Here is a 19,178-nt window from a genome sequence, read left to right as displayed (position 1 = left end):
TAGTTAAATGCTATATTTATCTATTTCTAGAGACTATATCCTCATCTGTTATTTGTATCTTGAGAAGATATATCAAGTTTCCATCAACTTTTATTTTTTATAACTTGGTCCATCTATAAAACAATTCCAACTTGAACTTTAAATTTCTTTTAAATCTCTCTTCTTTTCAAGAACATTCCCTTATTATTAGGTTTGTCAGTCAACAGACTCATGGTAAAACATCTAACTTCCCCATTCAGCTCCGCTTCCTGCTCTACACTGTCCAATTAGCACTGAGCAGACCTGTGCTTACTCCCACATATTAAAGGCACAAGCACCTCAGAAGGTGAATGCAGAAACGTGGCTGTAGTGGTAAATACATTTTTCCAGCTGCTGCCAAACCCATTTGCTGTTGCTAGGTAGCAATCCTATCCCTGGAACAAATGTTGTTTGCAGGTCATAGATTCCCACAAACACTTGTCACCTCACATTCTGTACATTATGCTTATTTATTGTGAACTGTGGATGAGCGAACTGATTCAGTATTTTATAATTTTTTGTTGCTTATCTCTCACGCCTCCTGAAAATTAAACCTGAAGCTCCAGTACCCCAATTTTTCATCACACAATACAGAACTAATAAGGGAGGTTTTAAAGGAAGCACAAGTGGGTGGGGATAGAGCGGAATTCCCGGTTTTCGGGAGATGATGTTGAGGTAAGTGTCTCGCCTCCTGTGCAAAGAACAAAGAGGTAATACTTGAGTGGCACACCGTGTGTTTACAGTGTTGTAATCGCATATCAGGATTTGTTGCCGTTTCATTTCCTAAGAAATGAAACTGATTGTTAGTGCGTAGCTACGCACGTCCCAGTCTGAGGGATTACTGCTAAGATTAATTTCCATTCAATGTAAAATTCAGAGGAATGATAGGTTTGGCACTGAAACTGTGCAATTATGTTGAGAAGCAAACATTCCTATCCAGTTCGTGGAGACGCTTGAATCCCTCCCCCTGATACTGAACTACACGGGCGGGGCGGCAGCAGGTTAGACGCGTTCATGTTTCCAGTCAGACAGGCAGACCCAGCGCTAAGGTGTAAGAGCGCTTCACTGCTGAACCGGTACATGCATTCTCTCTTACTGGCTACCATTCTGTTATCGTTCGTCCTTGGTTTGTTAGGTTCCATATAAAAAGATTAGGTTGTTTGACAACCTCTGTGTGCAAAATCGCTTTCACTTGCACGCCTGCATTTACATAAAGAAAAGCGTTTATGTTAGTTGTAAGTGTTACACATTCAGTAGTTTCAACTTAAAGTTATTGCAGTGTTATATCAGATTAGATATAGTGCTTGAAAAATCTGATAGTTGCGACTGCACCAGAGCCACTGGGTTGGCATGGGTGCAGCCATACTAAGAATTCTATGCAACACTGCATACATGATCAGTTTCGTGCTCAATTTGGCATAGTGTAGCTGCACCCAAGCTGAGGCAATGTCTCCGGGGGCAGCCATAACTATCAGATTTTTTAAGCGTTTATCCGCAGACAGAGAAACTGCCAATAAAAGCAGCCATAAACAATATAGGCCACTTTCTATTCTGTCTTCTCAGGTTGACAGTCCGGACAATGTAAACAGCAGAAGGTAAATAAACGTTGATCTTCACTTCCTCATCTGCTGGTGCTTCATGCATAACATAACATTTTCAAACCTGTCTGATCTGTGTAGTACATAGATTTCAGTTGGGATTGTGATGGCTGTAAATAGTGACATTTTACAGCAGCCACCCTGGCTTTGCCAAAATCCACAGATTGCTAGTTTGGGCCCAGCAGTCACAGGGTCTACTTCCTATAGTTATGTCTCTGAACACACTCTTTATTTGGTGGAGCTGTACTGCATTCCTACAATAGCTGCACATAGTGTCATATTGCTCATTCTACAAATGTGTGGATTTGTGGGAGTATCATCCAGTATTATCAACTTATTTTACAGATCAATTTGTGTCATAAAATAAAACAGAAACCTTTGTTCTCCAGTTTTACAAAAAGTTGTTTTTTTTTAACAGTCTTACACTATTTGTGTTCTGACTGAGCAGGTACCTTGTTGCATTTTTATCTACTTATAAATGCAGCTGTATTGGACCTTTTGCTGACATATATGTTTTGATGTATATTTCCACTGATTTTTTTGTCATATCTCTTGATGGCTTATTTAAAAGATTATTAAAAACAAATTGAAATGAAGCCTGCAAATGAAAATGTTGTCTAGTTTCTGGATCACTGGCCTTGGCAAACAAAACACTGATCAACTGTGAGGGTTTAGTTTTATGTTATTTTGACTTATCTTTCACTTGAAATATAAATCAACTAGGTTACTTGGGCGATTTAATAATACATTTTCTTGTAGCTCTCTTAATTGCTATCAACATGTTATACTATTCTTTGCTTAAAGGGACGGTTAGTTGTTATGACATACTGAATGCCACATTTACAGGTGACCAAATTTATGACTCCCTTAGTATCACATGTAATGTGATAATGACTCTTGTATACCTTTCTTGTTTGGGATAATTTATAATCATCCACTTGTAATCCAGTAATTTTGTGATGAAGTATATCAATGTCCGTAAACCAACCGACAAGTTACACAAAGGAACCACACCACTTCACACCCTTTCTTCTAGGGCAGTGCTGTCCAACTGGTGACCCACGACCCCCCTCTGTGTGGCCCCCCACCTGTCTGGCTGCTTTAATGGTTTACCTTTGTGTAAGGTTTAAATGAAATCAGTACTGAGATTAACTGGCCCCCTGCATGGTTTTCACCTCAGATTCAGGCTGTAACCCCCCTGTATTGTTTAAACATATAATCCCCTGTACTGTTCACATTTTTTAATGTCTGCATTGTTTACCCCCTGCATTGTTCACACCTCAGACTCTAATCCCACATTGTTCACCTGTTTATACCTCAGACAGACTGTAGGAGTAGTGCCTGCATTGTGTCACTGTATGTATTACCTGCCCTATGCTGCCTGTGTGTATGGCACACACAGGCAGCATAGGGCAGACAGAGCATTGCACACACAGGCAGCTAAGAGCAGGCAGAGTATGGCACACACAGGCAGCATAGGGCAGGCAGAGTATGGCACACACACAGGCAGCTTAGGGCAGATAGTGTATGGCACACACAGGTAGGGTAGGGCAGGCAGCGTATGGCACACAAAGGCACTTTGCCTGCCCTATGCTGTCTGTGTGCTATACGCTGCCTGTGGGAGGTGAACCTAGCAGGGGTTTGTTAGCAGCTGGAAATGGCCATTAAATGGTCCCTAAGGTGTGTAATTATGTGCTGGGGGTTGCTGTGCTATCCACAGGGGGGGAGGAGGCATATAGATTTAAGTGTGTGTCTTAATATGACATAATATAATTCTTTCACATATGAATGATGGTTGATATCCCAGCAGTGAGGACCAAGCATTTGGGTTTTTGCTGCGCTACGACCATTTTGATAACATGGGTGTGGTTTGAAGTGGGTGCGGTTTAAAAAAAGGGGAGTGGTCAAAACTGGCTTCCATTAACGGCTCTCCACTATGTATGCTGAAGAAATTCTGGCTCTCGGCACCACAGAAGTTGGACAGCACTGTTCTAGGGAATCGAAGTGGACAGGGACTGAAAATCTAAAGACACCAACAGCATATCACTTTCCCACAAAAAAGGTACAGGTCATTTATCACCACTGTAGTATCTATAAGAAAGGCTAATTTGCAATAGACAAATGGCTGCAATAAATGGTCTATGTAACAAGAAGGTTGATGTAAAAAAAAAGTTGATTTCATATGATACTAAAGGGGTCATATACCTGTAAATGTGGTTTTTAGTATGTCGGGAAAAACGAACTGTCCCTTCAAGCGTAAGATATTATTTTAAAGTTCAAAGCTAATGGAAGGCAAGAAAAAATTAACAATGTTGCAACATTTTTAAAGGGGACCTTTCACCCCTAATCCAAATCCTTTTCTATCATGTAATTTGAGCAAAATAAACTTTACTTACGCTATATAAGTTATAGTTATTTAAAGTTTGCATTTTGTTCCCTTCAGTATTGGAATTCTTAATCACAGCAAAAGGGCACCATTTTGTGAACACTTGCTATTAAAGGAGAAGGAAAGTTAATCTCAAGCTGCAGGCATACCTTCAGTTGTCTCAATAGTGCCCTTAAAGGAACAGTAACGCCAAAAATGAAAGTGTATTAAAGTATTTAAAATATAATGTACTCTTACCCTGCACAGGTAAAGTTGTGTATTTGCTAAAGTAACAGTACTATAGCTTATATAAATAAGCTGCTCTGTAGCCCGGGGGCAGCCATTCAACCTGGAAAAAGGAGAAAAGGCACAGGTTACATAGCAGATAACAGATAAGCTGTGTAGAATATAATGGGGCTGCCCCCATGGCTACTCAGCAGCTTTGTTTATATAAACTATAGTCTTTCTGAGGAAAACACACCAGTTGTACCAGCACAGGGCAACAGTACATTATATTGTAATTATTTTTATACACTTTCATTTTTTGGTGTTACTATTCCTTTAAGTCTCCCCATATTTCACCTGTTCAGAAGCCAAACAGGAAGAAAGAATGCTGAGCTGTGTAAAGAAAGTTCCCATAATGCCTCACTCCTACACAGACACCCAGACCAAGTGAACATGCTCACTTAGTAAGACTATGCTGATTGGCTCAGATCCACATTCCTAAGGGGGGGGAGGGAGTTCTTAGCATTCTTGAGAGAGGGGGGAGCAGGAGAGAGCAGAAAGTTGCGTGTCTCTGGCACAGGAATTACAGACTCAAGAAATCTTTTTTCAGAAAAGTCAGTGCAGCGTTTCTGTGAGTGCTTATGGCTGTATTTACATAGACCTCTCTGATAAAGCTTACTCTCTATGCCCCAGCTTGGGCAGGTAATTTATGATTGACAGCTCAGATTTTTATATACATTATAACAGATAAGGATGATTTAATTAAAAAAAAAAAAAAAAAGATATTTGGTTTCATGTTTAATTTGTAAAGGACTTTAATTATTTAGCTTTTATGGCTTGGTGACAGGTGGTGTCCTTTAAGGACATTCTATTAATTTCTATGGAATTTTTAGAAGCATATTAATCAGTGGGTGAAAGTTAGAACTCGCTAATTGATAAATATGCTTCCAGAAAACCTATAAGAATGAATAGAATGTAGGTGCGTTTTTAAGGAATTCAACTCTAGACTAAAATTTTGATAAATCTGCCCCTTAAAGTGTAATAGTGCTCATCTTCTTGAGAAAGTGCCTGAATTGTGTGAAAGGATTTGGGACTATAAGGGCTCTGGTACACGGGGAGATTAGTCGCCCGCGAACAGGGAGTTTTGCCGCGGGCGACTAATCTCCCTGTGTACCAGAGCCCTAAGAGCTTTGATATTTAGTCTTATTAACACACAATCCATTAAGTGTGATTGATTATAAATAAAGTGTGTTAAACGTTTTTGGCGCAATTGGAGCATGCCCTTTTTATTTCATTTTAGTATTTTTGCAAGAAGCAAAAAGAGTTTGTTTTGACAGGTCATGCAAAGGAGTTGTTAATTATTGGAAACCAAGGATTACATTTGCTCTTCCTGTTAAAACAGAGTTTTAGTGAATATTCTTTTAAGTAGCGGTAAACATTAAAATACTAAAAAATAAGGTCATAATAAAAAGGGAATAAGTATGCATATCAGGTTTTTTATGGCAAGGTATGTGTCATAATATAAAACCAAAACCTTTGTTCCCTAGTTTTACTTCACAGAAAACAAGGCAATGTGGCATGCACCCCTAAAAACAGTACTCATCAGTTGTTGTTAGTATTGTTAATGTATTTTTAATTTATGTTATATAGTTTCACATTGTATCACAATCTAGCTTTTAAGTAAAGTTGAAATTATGTTGTCTCATTGTCAAACTTATTGTTTTGTTTCAAAAGCAGTACAACTATTAGTTGCCTCCTGGTGCACTTTGGATAGATGCTGTTTGCTGTTTCTTTTCCAAATCAGAATATACACTTCTTTACTTTTATTTTCTACTGTGCAAGGGTTATGGCACACACACACAGCTTTAGACTTCTGGTGCCATCATATGTAAAACAACATTGGTCAAAACACTTCTCTTGGGAAGTGGGAAGTTAAATCACACTGTGAATTGCTCACTTTGTCTAGCTAGTTTTCCATGAAGCTCTATGGTAAGCCTGTTGCATGCCAGTGTTTTGACCTAAAGCAGTGGTCAGAATGCCCTGTGTACTGTACCAACAGAACTTACAAAGCTGAATAATTCGTCTTATGATTTAGAATTTATTTGCTTAAAATTAGCAAATCTTTATTCCATGGCCTTACTATTATCACATTTGTGTTGAGTTGCAATGTATTTCTCTGCATTCTGCAATTCTATTTATTTATGCAGTCTTAAAATGAAAAATGCTTCCGTGCCTTCTGTTATGCTAAGCCAGCACAATACCCTTAATGTGTACTAACAAACACTCATATGGTAGGTTCAGAAAGCTCTGCGTATGAGAGTTAACACTCTAGAAACCTTGTAATCCCAGAAATTTTCAACACAATCTTTATACTGAATATGCTTGTGGTTATCATGAAAATGCAACGAAGAATGTCACTGTAAAGAGAAAATAAGGATGAATATCAGTTTCTAATATGGCTAGGTTTGTGTGAGAAAACGAAACTGAAACTTCAGTTCCCCAGTTTTACGTTACAGAGGGAAGGCTTAAAAGAAAACACGGATGTGTTAGGAGGGGGATGGTTTAAGTGAATTCACTACAGCTGGAGAGGGTGCTAGCTATTGCTGCTGGATCGGTGTCTGTCTTCACTTTATGAAAGAGGTGCTGTTTTATTATTCATGATTTTATTTAAAAGCCTGGGGAAGGGAATTTAGTGAATTAATTTTGAACACTGACCAGTTTTGCGCTAAAATAATCTGCTACTAAGTCAGTCGTAGCTTCTGTATCAGGCTCATTAGTTGTTTAGCTTTGTGACAATTTAGATTTTTACATACTTTGTGCCTCTTGTGTTAATATGCAGATCATGTTATGCTGCTTGATTTTTTTTCTATGTGGTATTTGCTTTAACATTTGTACAGGTATGGGATCCGTTATCCAGAAACCCGTTATCCAGAAAAATCCGAATTATGGGAAGGCCATCTGCCATAGACATAAGCGAATAATAATTTTTAAAAATGAATCTCTTTATCTCTGTAATAATAAAACAGACATACAATATAATTAAACCTTATAGGAGGCAAAACAATCCTGTTGGGTTTAAATAATGTTGAAATGATTTTTTAAGTATACTTAAGGTATGAAGACCCAAATTAAGGGAGACCCCTTATCCAGAAAATCACGAGCATTCTGGATAATAGGTTCCATACCTGTACTTTGCCCTAAAGAAAGATACTTTCACAGCTTTAGTAGTGCAGCTTACCTTTAAAACAAGATTGTTATTAGCATTGCTAATATGTTTACAGTGTTGCCCAGTGACATATGGCTCACAAATTATTATCCCATTCTTAATCTGCTTTAGAAGCAGTGCAACTATTAGTTTGAGGATCTTCTATACTTTCTGCAATTACATTATAAGAAATTAATTTATAACTTGAATATATAGTAAAAGCTTTCTTAAAACAAAAGATACTCCAATGGCTTCTAGTAATTTAGCTCAGCACACTATACTGTTTCCTAACAAAATACTCTCATGGGATAGGTGCAGAATCCTTTGTGTGAGAACTTATAGTCTAGAACACTACATTTTTTAACACCATCTGTGTTCTACTGAATATGCTTTTACGTAGTGGTAAGCATTAAAATACTAAATAATTGTCATAATAAAAAGAGAATAATTATGCATATCAGGTATTTTTATGGCAAGGTATGTGTCATAATATAAAACCGAAACCTTTGTTCCCTAGTTTTGCTTTACAGAAAACAGAGACAAGGCACCATGGCATGGCTTAGGGCATTGGTGGCCAAAACGTTGATAGAACGTCAGCCTGCGGATAAGCATAATTTTGCCTCTTTATATAGGGCAAAATAGGTAAAATAGGTAAGGCCTCATATTGAGTATGCAGTGCAGTTTTGGGCTTCAGCCCTTAAGAAGGATTTTAATGAGCTGGAGAGAGTGCAGAGATGTGCAGCTAAACTGGTAAAGGAATGGAAGATCTAAACTAAGATGTTAGACTGTCATGTTTGAGATTGTTTTCTCTGGCGAAAAAAGGGGCTTGTGAGGGGACATGAATACTCTACAAGTACATTGTGGACAGATAGGTGATCTTATAAAAACGATCAGGAACTTTCATTTGAAGCAGTGTACTGTAGTTGGTTTTTCAAGGTGTGGGCAGTGAGGTTGTGGAATGGCCTTCCTAGTGATGTTGTGATGGCAGATTCTGTTAATGGCTATAAGAGTGGTTTGAATGATTTCTTGAACAAGCATAATATTCAAGGCTACTGGGATACTAAAATCTACAATATGTCGATTTTGATATATATAGTTTATGCACAGTATGTGAGTGTATAGATAGGCCAGGATAGGCTTATGGGTGTGTGGGGGTTCACTTGATGGACTTTGGTCTTTTGTCAACCCAACTTAAGTTACTAATGTAACTATGACAAGCAATGGAACTCCGTATACACATAAAATCATATCACAAAACTACTATTTAGAGCTCTCTAGTAAAAAAAAAACTATAGCAGTGTAGCTATTGCAGAATAGTAACAAATGCACCAGAGGATGGACCCAAAAGGTCCGAAACATGTTGTTCTATGCATCTCTAAATAATAAACACCCAGAACTTGCTTGGTTCTCCAGTGGAATTTTTATTTTTCATAGTAACAAATGCATCATTAAAACAAATTAAGTTAAGCATAAAAAAAATATATAAAGTACCCACCGAGGAGGGAAATAATACAAGAGCAGGTTGAGTACAGAACAACAATTAACTAGCATATATTTGTAGGATTGGAAGGAGAATTACTGTGTGTACTGCCAAGTCCCACTTGTTAGTGTATGTTGTTATTACAGAGATGCACTTATATTCTACAGTGCACCATCAAAGTCACCGGGATATTATGCGTGTCTCCTGTATTAATGATGTAGGGTATGTCTCAGATCTGCACATGTCACCCCCCCCCCACCTAAGTTAGTAAGAACTACCACTCCCGCCAGCCTCTGCTGTACAGTGTAACCCATACTGGGCGAGTGTGCAACCGCTCGCTTCACACACTATACGGGAATGAAGATGGCACAACAAAGTCCCACTTTGAGTAGTGATTCGAACCAATTTACACAGGCATGTAGGGACACAATGTATCAGCAATTAAAAATATAATATTTATATAGATTTTCAGATTTACCAGATATGTATTATTCAGGTTTGCAAATCCCTTTGTGTAAGAAATGCACTACTCTTCCTGTGAGGGCAGCATGTAGCATAAATGGGGAAAAGGATATTGGTATGGCTTGGTTACAAATCATCTGTTTAGGCATGCATTTATACAAATGACAGAAAGTCATTTCCTTAAAGCGGACCTGTCACCCTAAGAAATAATTTCAGATTGTTTTCTATTGTGTTTGTCAAGCAAAATAAACTTCAATTACACTATATAAATTTTTTGAAACTTATTTCCTTCACCACTGGAATTCACCATTGCAGAAAACAGGCAGGCTCCATTTTGTGGCACTGTTATTAAGGCAAGCTGTGCCTCTTGCTAAAATCTTGTTTCTGTGCCAGTATGGGGGGACCGGATACCCATGTCCATGCTCTGGTTACAAAATTAGATGGTAAGAAGGGAGGGGGAATGTGAGGAGTGCAGTGACATCTAAGAAGTTCTGAATTTAAAGTGAAAGTAACTGTCTGCCCCACCCCTATGCCTAAGGCATAGAGGCGGGTCAGGCAATATATGATTGACAGCTGGGACTTTTAAATGCTTTTATAATGGGTATATAGATGTGTTAATAAAAAAATGACTTTGGGTTACATGTTTAATTTGAAAAGGGCCTTGATTATACAGCTTTTTATGTCTGGGTGACAGGTCCACTTTAAAGGAGACATATTGGATAAATAGAAAAACCCTAATTCTGTAGGCAATTAAAAATAATATATGGTGCTTGTTTCACTTTGGGCTAAAATTAAATACTGTCTGCAAAAATGGCGCTCCATTTAGATCCTCTCAGGTTTCTGTCTGTGTTTCAAATGAAGGGAGGGCGTGTCCTAATGGTCTCTGCCAGAAGCACAGCAGGAGGGGGATAGCCAATCACAGCCTTGCACTCACACAAGCAAAGATAGGTTCAGTTTTCTACCAGGTCAGCCTAGCTGCTAATTGGTTCCTATCTTACAGTGCAGTGTACTGTGTGCTGCCAGCTCCCCTGCACATCCAGGGAATTCAGTCAGCAGGAAGTGGAACAGATGGGGGGGACTAGTGGGGTTTGGGTTGAATTTCTCAATAAATCAGTCTGAAACGCAACTTTTTTTAAGTACAATCCTTCTATATTTATAGGAGTATAATTCAAAGGTACATTCTTAATTTTTATATGATATGTCTCCTTTAAGCATTTATATAGCCCTTTACCTTTACATAGTCATGGAACTCCTTGGTGGCATTCCTTATATAAACCACACAGAAGGATATACAGTGGATATAAAAAATCTACACACCCCTGATAAAATGTCAGGTTCCTGTTCTGTACAAAAATGAGACAAAGATAAATCATTTCAGAACTTTTTCCACCTTTAATGTGACCTATAAACTGTACCACTCAATTGAAAAACAAACTGAAATCTTTTAGGAGGAGGGAAGAAAACCAAAAAAACGAATCTGTCAGATTGTGAGGGCATCTCCTGTGCACTGCCCTCTTCAGATCACCCCACAGATTTTCAATCGGTTTCAGGTCTGGGCTCTGGCTGGGCCATTCCAAAACTTTAATCTTCTTCCGGTGAAGCCATTCCTTTGTTGATTTGGATGTATGCTTTGGGTCGTTGTCATGCTGAAAGATGAAGTTCATCCTCATGTTCATCTTTCTAGCAGAAGCCTGAAGGTTTTGTGCCAATATTGACTGGTATTTGGAACTGTTCATAATTCCCTTTATCTTAACTAAGGCCCCAGTTCCAGCTGAAGAAAAACAGCCCCAAAGCATGATGCTGCCACCACCATGCTTCACTGTGGGTATGGTGTTCTTTTGGTGATGTGCAGTATAGTTTTTGTGCCAAACATATTTTTTGGAATTATGGCCAAAAAGTTCAACCTTGGTTTCATCACACCATAACACCTTTTCCCACATGCTTTTGGCAAACTTCAAATGTGTTTTTGCAAAGTGTAGCCTGGCTTGGATGTTTTTCTTCATAAGAAAAGGCTTTCGTCTTGCCACTCTACCCCCATAGCCCAGAGGGGCAACACCGTAAAATATAAACTCAAGCAAGCCAAATTTAAATGCATTCAAAGGCAACATATCAGATGTTGAAACTGATTCATCAAAATGAGCTTGGGCCCAGAAAAGGCGTTCTTTTGGATAATATTCATATATGGTTCTTTCTTTGAATGGTAGAGTTTTAACTTGCATTTGTGGATACAAGACATATTAGCCTGTGTAGCTTCAGCCAGAGAGCTACTGTAGTGGCCATGCTCATAACCTTTACCTCTCCTGACCCTGGCATTTAAAGCAGTAGATAAGTACATTTTACAGAGGTGTGAAACCTCACCTAGCCTGTTAAATATAATTTACCCAGTTCGATGTTAGATCAGTTGTACCCACTGAATTACTATATTTATTTTTCTTTTATTCCAGGTATTCCTTAAAATCTATCAACAAGAGCCTAGAAAAATAATTGCCCTTTTCTTGATCAAGAAAAGAAAAGTATGGACTTCAGAGGTGGCCAGTTCATGTAAGGAGCATTGTTATAATTTTAAAGCCTAATTAAAGTTTCAGCCTGTCAGATGTAATTGTAATAGATATGGATACATGTGAGACTTAAATACAAACAGGATTCTAAAAAAAGTGTTAACTTCATACTGTTTCCCTATAATTATTACAAACCTACAAAGTTCATACCTGTAATACTCTACACTATTGTGTGTCTGTTTATTTCAGGTTAAAAAAAGGTTTCTACTTTAGTATTTACATCTTTCCCTGTGGGCAGTCTACTGTTAAGGTCCCCATACACTATAAGATCCGCTTGCTTGGCGATGTTGCCAAGCGAGCGGATCTTCACCCGATATCCCCACCTATGGGTGGGCGATATCGGGTAGCAAGTAGCTAAAAAAAAAAATTAACCCAATCGTTTGGCCCTGGGGCCAAACGATCGAATTACATTTGCGGCCATGGGGCAGTTGGCCAGGTTAGAAAATCCAGTCGGATCGGGGACCGCATTGGCTCGTTGATGCGGTCCCCGATCCGACTGGATTTTCTAACCTGGCCGATCGAGATCTGGCCAATTTCAGGCCAGATATCGGTCGGCCAGGCCGCTCGGTTCTGCCCATACACGGGCCGATTACCGGTAGCTGCCGATGTATGGGGACCTTTACTCCTTGTTAACAGACATTTTCAATTTTCTACTTCCTGTAAGAACACTCATCTACCACATTGATCTGGTGTTTTTTTCCTACCTGCAGGTTAGGATGCATTGCAGGTTGCTTAATGAAGTGTGTTCAGTACACTGTTATATTGCATATTGCACAGGGTGCCATTCTGTGAATTGTGCCCTTGTTGCTCGCTATAGTGCCACCATGTGAATAGCCGTTTTACTCTTAAAGTCCCGATACACGGGCAGATCCACTCACTTGCCAATGTCGCCAAGTGAGCGGATCTTCTCCCGATATCCCCCACCTACGGGCCCTGGGGCCAAACTATCGAATTATAATGACGGGCATAGGCAAAGTCGGTCATGGGGACCGCATCAACAAGCCAATGCGGTCCCCGATCCGACTAGATTTTCTAACCTGCCCGATCGAGATCTGGCCAATTTCAGGCCAGATATCGGTCGGGCAGGCCCGTCGGGATTGCCAACACACGGGCCGATTAGCTGCCGAATCGGTCCAAGGGACCAATATCGGCTGCTACTATTGGCCCGTGTATGGGGACCTTTAAGCAGGTTATATGAGGCACCTCTACTTACACAGAGCTGGTAGTACTCCCTGAAGATGTTTCATAGCAAAAGGTGTTTCCTAGCAAAGATGTGTAGTGGAACTTCTTGGTTTTTGTATTATTACGTGGACAGAATGAAGTCCCATGGCCGCTTTAGGGTGCACACCACTCAAGGTCCCATTCACATTGGTCTCTGCAGATTACATTAAGGGGCCCATTGGCTAAAGTCCGAATTTTTGGGGCTTAAAATCAAGATATGGAAAAAATTCAGAGTAACCACAATAATTTCTGGTGTTCTAAAATGTCACGAAAATGTTTTTATCGGTCGTACGAAAATATCATAATTGCCTTCCGAAAGTCACAACATTTTCGGATCCGAACATTCGTAAACTGCACGAAAGCCTTTCTGCCTTTGAAACCTTCAATATTTAATTTTGGAAGCCTTCCATAGGACACAATGGCACTCAACAGATCCAACCTGGCAAAAAGATAGTCACGATACCAAAGCTTGAATGAATTCCGAAATGTTCGTAGTTTTTGCGAAAAGTACGACTGTTTCATGGAACTTAAAGAAAACCACAAAAAAGTAGTGGAATTTTAATGAAATTATCGTGGACATTCCGAATGTTCGATAAGTTAGAAAAAATACAATCTCATATCTCAAGGTTTTGCAAATGGGCCCCTAAGTGTCTGTTGAGCAGCCTTATATGAGCCCCTTTGCTGTGTTGCCCTCTTTGGTTACTCAGGTTAGAAAAAAAAAAAATAAAGAAGAAGACACAAATAAAAAAAAAAAAAAAACAACAGTCAAGAATAATAACCACAAATTTATTGTTCTGTGTTAACTTGTTGGGAGACTGACAAATTATTGTTACTGATGTATGCAGGTTTGTGTGGACCTTGCATAAGTAGAAACAGTAAATTTATACTATATGTAAAACCTAAATATTTTTGTATGTTGAAAATTCATAAGGCAGAAGTCTTTTTTTCTCTCAACAGTATAGCTCAACTTCAAACTGCAGAGAAATTAAAAGTACTGGGGAACACCTTCTATAAAAATGGTCACTATATAAAAGCCTGCCAGACGTATGATGATGCAATTGGTTTTCTTTCACAGATTGTACATTTAGGGTAAGGATCTAAACATGTCAAAACTCTTAACAGTTTACTCTGATTTCTCTGAAGAGCATTATACTTTATCCAGTAACATGAAAAAAGACAATAATTAGTCATTTTAAATTAATGGTTATTCTTTACCAGTACTTCTTTAATATTGAATCCTGTCTAGTTATTGATTTCAGCCAGAAAATACACATTGAATATGGCTGAAATTCTCCTTTTGTGTGCCAGCATTAGGCACTCTATCCATATTTAATTAAAGGCACTTATGTTTGCTTTTAAACAGGTGACCAGTAAATGCTTTCTGCTGGTCCTGGGCAAAACTTGAGTCATTTATTACATAACCCCATTTATGCCAGAGACAAGTACTTGTACTAGACCCTGAACAGCTTTAGCTGAGTTGCATTGAACACAATGAGAAAAAAGTATGGTGTGCAAAACAAGTCTATAATACACATTATTTACATTTTGTTGTCTATAACCATGCTTCCATTCTTAAAATTGATGTAAATACCCATCAGATTTAAGCATTAACTCACCTACTGCATCACTCACTGCTTTGCCGTATTAGCTGCATCCACATATCGCCAAAAGAAGTGTTGTTAGACCCAATCTTTGACCTTTCTTCCCAGTATCAAAGAATGGCGAGCAGACACATTGTGCACACTTAAAGCTGTCCGGCGTTCATAGACTACTGGCTCTGGATCACCAACATTGATGTGCAGATCTCTTGGTACTCTTGGTGCTAATTTGGGAAGGTAGTGCATAATTGTTAGGGTGCTTTGCAGCTCTTACAGTCTTTATGACAGTAGGTAAGGCAATAAAGCAGGACTCCAGTCATGCCCATTTACCTTCTGATAAATATATGAATCTTTGCAGAAACTTTCAGAAAGAATTGGCAATTCTGTGGTGCAACCGGGCCAATGCCTTATTCAAACTAGAAAAATGGGACGAAGCATTGATATCAGCCACTCGCAGCATTAGATTGAATCATCGGAATATCAAGGTATGTAAGTCTTAGTTTATAAGGCAAGGAAAGCTAAAGTCACTTTGTTAGGTGTGCTCAAGTGACTTTAATCGCTTATCTCAGACTCCAGCATAATGTGATGCCATCTGCCATGTTCACATGCTCAACGGCAGATCAAGCATGCTGCAATTACAGTCCCAAACTTTTCCTAAGAGTTCGGAACTGCTTATACACCAAACCTGACCTGACCTGGTGAGTTGGATGCCTGAGAAGATGGCAGCGACCTGCCCTGTGGAAAACTACACTGGGCTAGTTCAGTTTTAAAGAAGAAGACTTGGCTCGGAGTAGGTAAGTGATTGATGACATAAAATTTACACCCCCCCCCATGACTTTAGCTTTGCTTGCCCTTATGTTTATGCTTGTTATACAATGGTAACACAATATAATAATAAAAATGAAATATATAATCTTAAACAAAATAACAGTATTTAGGTGGAATAAATGTAAATCAAATATTTGTTGTAATGAAACATTTTTATTATTATTATTTTTTACCTTGATGTTTATTTTATAGGAATACTAAAAGGATTTTGTTAATCCCATTTTGCAAGCCTTCTGAAACTAGAAAAGGTTGTCTTAAGTTATTGAGAGATAAAAAAAAAATACATATATGGCACTTAATCTCTGTATATACTTATTTATTATAATGATTGTACTCCCTGTGTGTACTTTCTACATTCTAGAGTGCTGCATATCCTAGTAGCGCTATATAAATAATGTTTTAGGAACATAATTACATATAAAATAACCAGATTTTATTATGTTAACTGTCCAAAGAGCTCATGTCAAATAAACTTTATCTCTAAAAATTCTATCTTTCACCTCAAGTGGTCTCCTATAACTGCATTTCCCTGATAGCATCAATGGGAGTTTTATATGTGTTATTCTAAAAATATAAATGGAATCCAGAAAGTATGGGCTTACTCTTAACAGAATAACATACTTTTCTCCCTGCGTGCCGATTTATTTTGTTTCTCTATTACAAGTGGCTGAACTGTATCTCTTTTACTGACTTCCTTGTCTAGAGTGAAGCCCCGCCCCCTTTTTCTTTCTGAGCTTTCCTTCTGTCTCCAACTATGAAGGCCTCAATAAGATGCCTACTGGGCATACTCACTGCCTCTGCTCAAATTAAAATCAATAAGGCATGCGCAATGGGCACCTTATTGAGGTCATCACAGTCGGAGAGAGAAACAAAATAAATCTGGATGCAGGGAGAAAGGTATGTTATTCTGGGGGATCATGATTTTAGAGATTAAAAAAAGGTTTACTTATTCTTAAACTTGTATCTTTATCCACTTAGTAGCTCAGTAAGGGTTCTTTTTCCGTAGTGCCTGTTTTGTGGTTTTTTTGCACCTATCAAAGTCTGGCCAGTGCCTAGGGCAGTGACATATGGGGAGATTTGTTGCCCGCTTTAAAAAATCGATAATGCGGGCAACTAATCTCCCGAAAATGCCTTGTTCTATGCTATATTACTTGTGGTGATTCACTTAATAGCAGGAGAACGTGAAGCCTTCCTGTTTTATTCTGTTCCCTTTTGTTGTCCAACACAATCTATTTTCCTAGCCTATCTTCTTGAAATCACAGTGGCCTGTTAATGCTAAGTCAGTTCTAGAACTCAATGTCAGCTGCTGATTTATATGTAATTTGTTTTTCAGGCTTATTATCGATCTGGCATTTCCTTTATAAAGTTGCATGATACTCACAGTGCTTTAATGATGTTCTCCAGTGGACTTAGTATGCTGTCTGGTAGCTCAGAAATAGAAGATATAGCAGAATTCTTAAACGGCATATTCATGGCATTTGAAGGTATGAATTTTTTAATCTTTTACAGTACAGGTATGGGACCCATTATCCAGAATGCTCGGGACCTGGGGTTTTCTGGATAAGGGGTCTTTCCGTAATTCTCTTACCTTAAGTCTGCTAATAAAATTATTTAAACAGTAATTAAACCAAATAGGATTGTTTTGGCACCAATAAGGTTTAAAGGAGAAGGAAAGGGTAGTCTAGAGTTAATCTCAAGCTGCAGGCATACCTTCAGTTGTCTCAATAGTGCCCTTAAGTCTCCCCATATTTCACCTGTTCAGAAGATCAGAAGCCACACAGGAAGAAAAAACACTGAGCTGTGTAAAGAAAGTTCCCATAATGCCTCACTCCTGCACAGACCAAGTGAACATGCTCAGTTAGTTAGACTATGAGTCAGCTTCCTGCAGATTTGCTCAGACACATTCCTAAGGGGGGAGGGAGTCTTTAGCATTCTTGAGGGAGGGGGGAGCAGGAGAGAGCAGAGAACAGAAAGCTGTGTGTTTGTGGCACAGGAATTAAAGACACAAGAAATCTTTTTTTTCAGAGAAGTCAGTGCAGTGTTTCTGTGAATGCTAATTGCTGTATTTACATAGACCTTTCTGATAAAGCTTACTTAGTTTTTACCTTTCTTTCTCCTTTAATTATATCTTAGTTGGAATCAAGTACAAGGTACTGCTTTATTATTACAGAGAAAAAGGAAACCATTTTTAAAAATGTGAATTATTTGATTAAAATGGAGTCTATGGGAGATTGCCTTTCCGCAATTTGGAACTTTCTGGATAATGGGTTTCCGGATAAGGGGTCCGATACCTGTACATATATTAAAATCTTAAGGAGAAACAGTCTTTGGTGTACTTTTAATTACTAAGAACTAGTGCAGGTATATTAATATTAATTATATATTATATATAATATATATTACTGAGATTAGCAAGGCACTTTTGCTCTTAACCCGAGTACTTGTCTGTCACAATAGAAGGCTGTATAAGTAGAGCTACATCAAATAGTCATTCATTGCACCCCTCATTATATACAGTCACTAAACAGGGTCATTTAGCGTGTCTGCCAAAAGTATACATAAACTCAGTACCTCAGTGTACATACCAAAAAATGTCCTTAGTGCACAAAGAGTAAATGGAAAAAAGACACATCTGATAATGAGAAAACTCCAGTGTTCCGGATCTAAGTTTGTGGGCCATAGGCCCATAGGTTAAGGATGTATTCTTTGCAGCCATAAAAATAATTTCTTATTGCAATTTGTATTAGATTCATTAAGGGGGGCCCTCCTTATGTGCTCTTTATTATTTAGCTACATGTAGCCTATAAAAAAAAAAAAATGCCTTGTGCTCTAAAGACACATACTAGCTAGAAAAGCATTAATAGTAGTTTATATTCTGTTAATCTGAGTTACTTTCACTCTTAATGATTTCTAGAAAGCTTTTGGTTATTTAATTCATAGTTACCAAGCACTACAATTATAAAGGCATCTGGTATGATTAAAGGTTCTTAAGCTAATTGTACACATCTTCCAGTAGAACAAATCCAGATGTATTGGTGCTGAATGGTGCCCATACAGGTCAGTCATGTCTCCCATTCTCTTGTGATTTGGGAAGAACTCTCCTGCCTTAGAGAGGATTTGCTCATATGGATTTTACTATCATTGTATTACGGTACTAAAATGTCAAAGTCTTTTTATTATGCTAGCAATCTTTAGCAACAAAATAAAATATTTACATATGTTACTATTTTAGATTTAGGACTACAATAACCTAAGACATTTTGGGTGTCTGTGAAAGTTTTGTCATGTCACAAAAACAGGCCAGTAAAAATGCCAAAATAATAAGGTGTATGTTGGCGCTGCATTTAAAAATGTGTGTGGGTGAGTTGTGGTAGTAGAATTTTACACTTGGTATAAAACAAGTGTTTTACTATTGTGTTTCCTTTCTATTCCACAGAGTTAGAATTTGACCCCATGTTCTTGAGAATATTTGAAAGAATTCTAAAAGAGAGCTACAGCAAGCAAATCTGGAAGGTGCTAATTGAAAGACTGGTTAATAAAAAGATGTTTAAGGTAAGATGTTCTTTGAATCAAAGACTGGTAAATATTTCTTTTTACTCCAAACTACCAAGTTGCATTGT

At 38.3% G+C, this 19,178-nt stretch overlaps 1 protein-coding gene across 2 annotated transcripts in view; it reads left to right on the top strand.

The window, feature by feature from the left end:
- The window catches only part of trank1 (tetratricopeptide repeat and ankyrin repeat containing 1), a 77,636-nt gene that overhangs the window by 12,224 nt on the left and 46,234 nt on the right, over positions 1-19,178 (top strand). Inside the window, exons 1-6 of one of the 2 annotated variants that reach the window (XM_031903946.1) lie at positions 6,741-6,846; positions 11,798-11,894; positions 14,090-14,221; positions 15,089-15,215; positions 16,892-17,042; positions 18,995-19,110. In XM_031903946.1, coding sequence (XP_031759806.1) covers positions 11,869-11,894; positions 14,090-14,221; positions 15,089-15,215; positions 16,892-17,042; positions 18,995-19,110 — 552 coding nt within the window. In that variant the 5' untranslated portion in view covers positions 6,741-6,846; positions 11,798-11,868. Of the gene's footprint in view, positions 1-6,740; positions 6,847-11,797; positions 11,895-14,089; positions 14,222-15,088; positions 15,216-16,891; positions 17,043-18,994; positions 19,111-19,178 lie in introns of those variants that run through there. The other variant, XM_002933422.5, reaches the window with a different exon arrangement.

Source organism: Xenopus tropicalis, chromosome 6, assembly GCF_000004195.4.
Source record: "Xenopus tropicalis strain Nigerian chromosome 6, UCB_Xtro_10.0, whole genome shotgun sequence".
NCBI classification, from domain to species: Eukaryota; Metazoa; Chordata; class Amphibia; order Anura; family Pipidae; genus Xenopus; species Xenopus tropicalis.
This window is presented reverse-complemented; position numbering and strand designations above follow the sequence as displayed.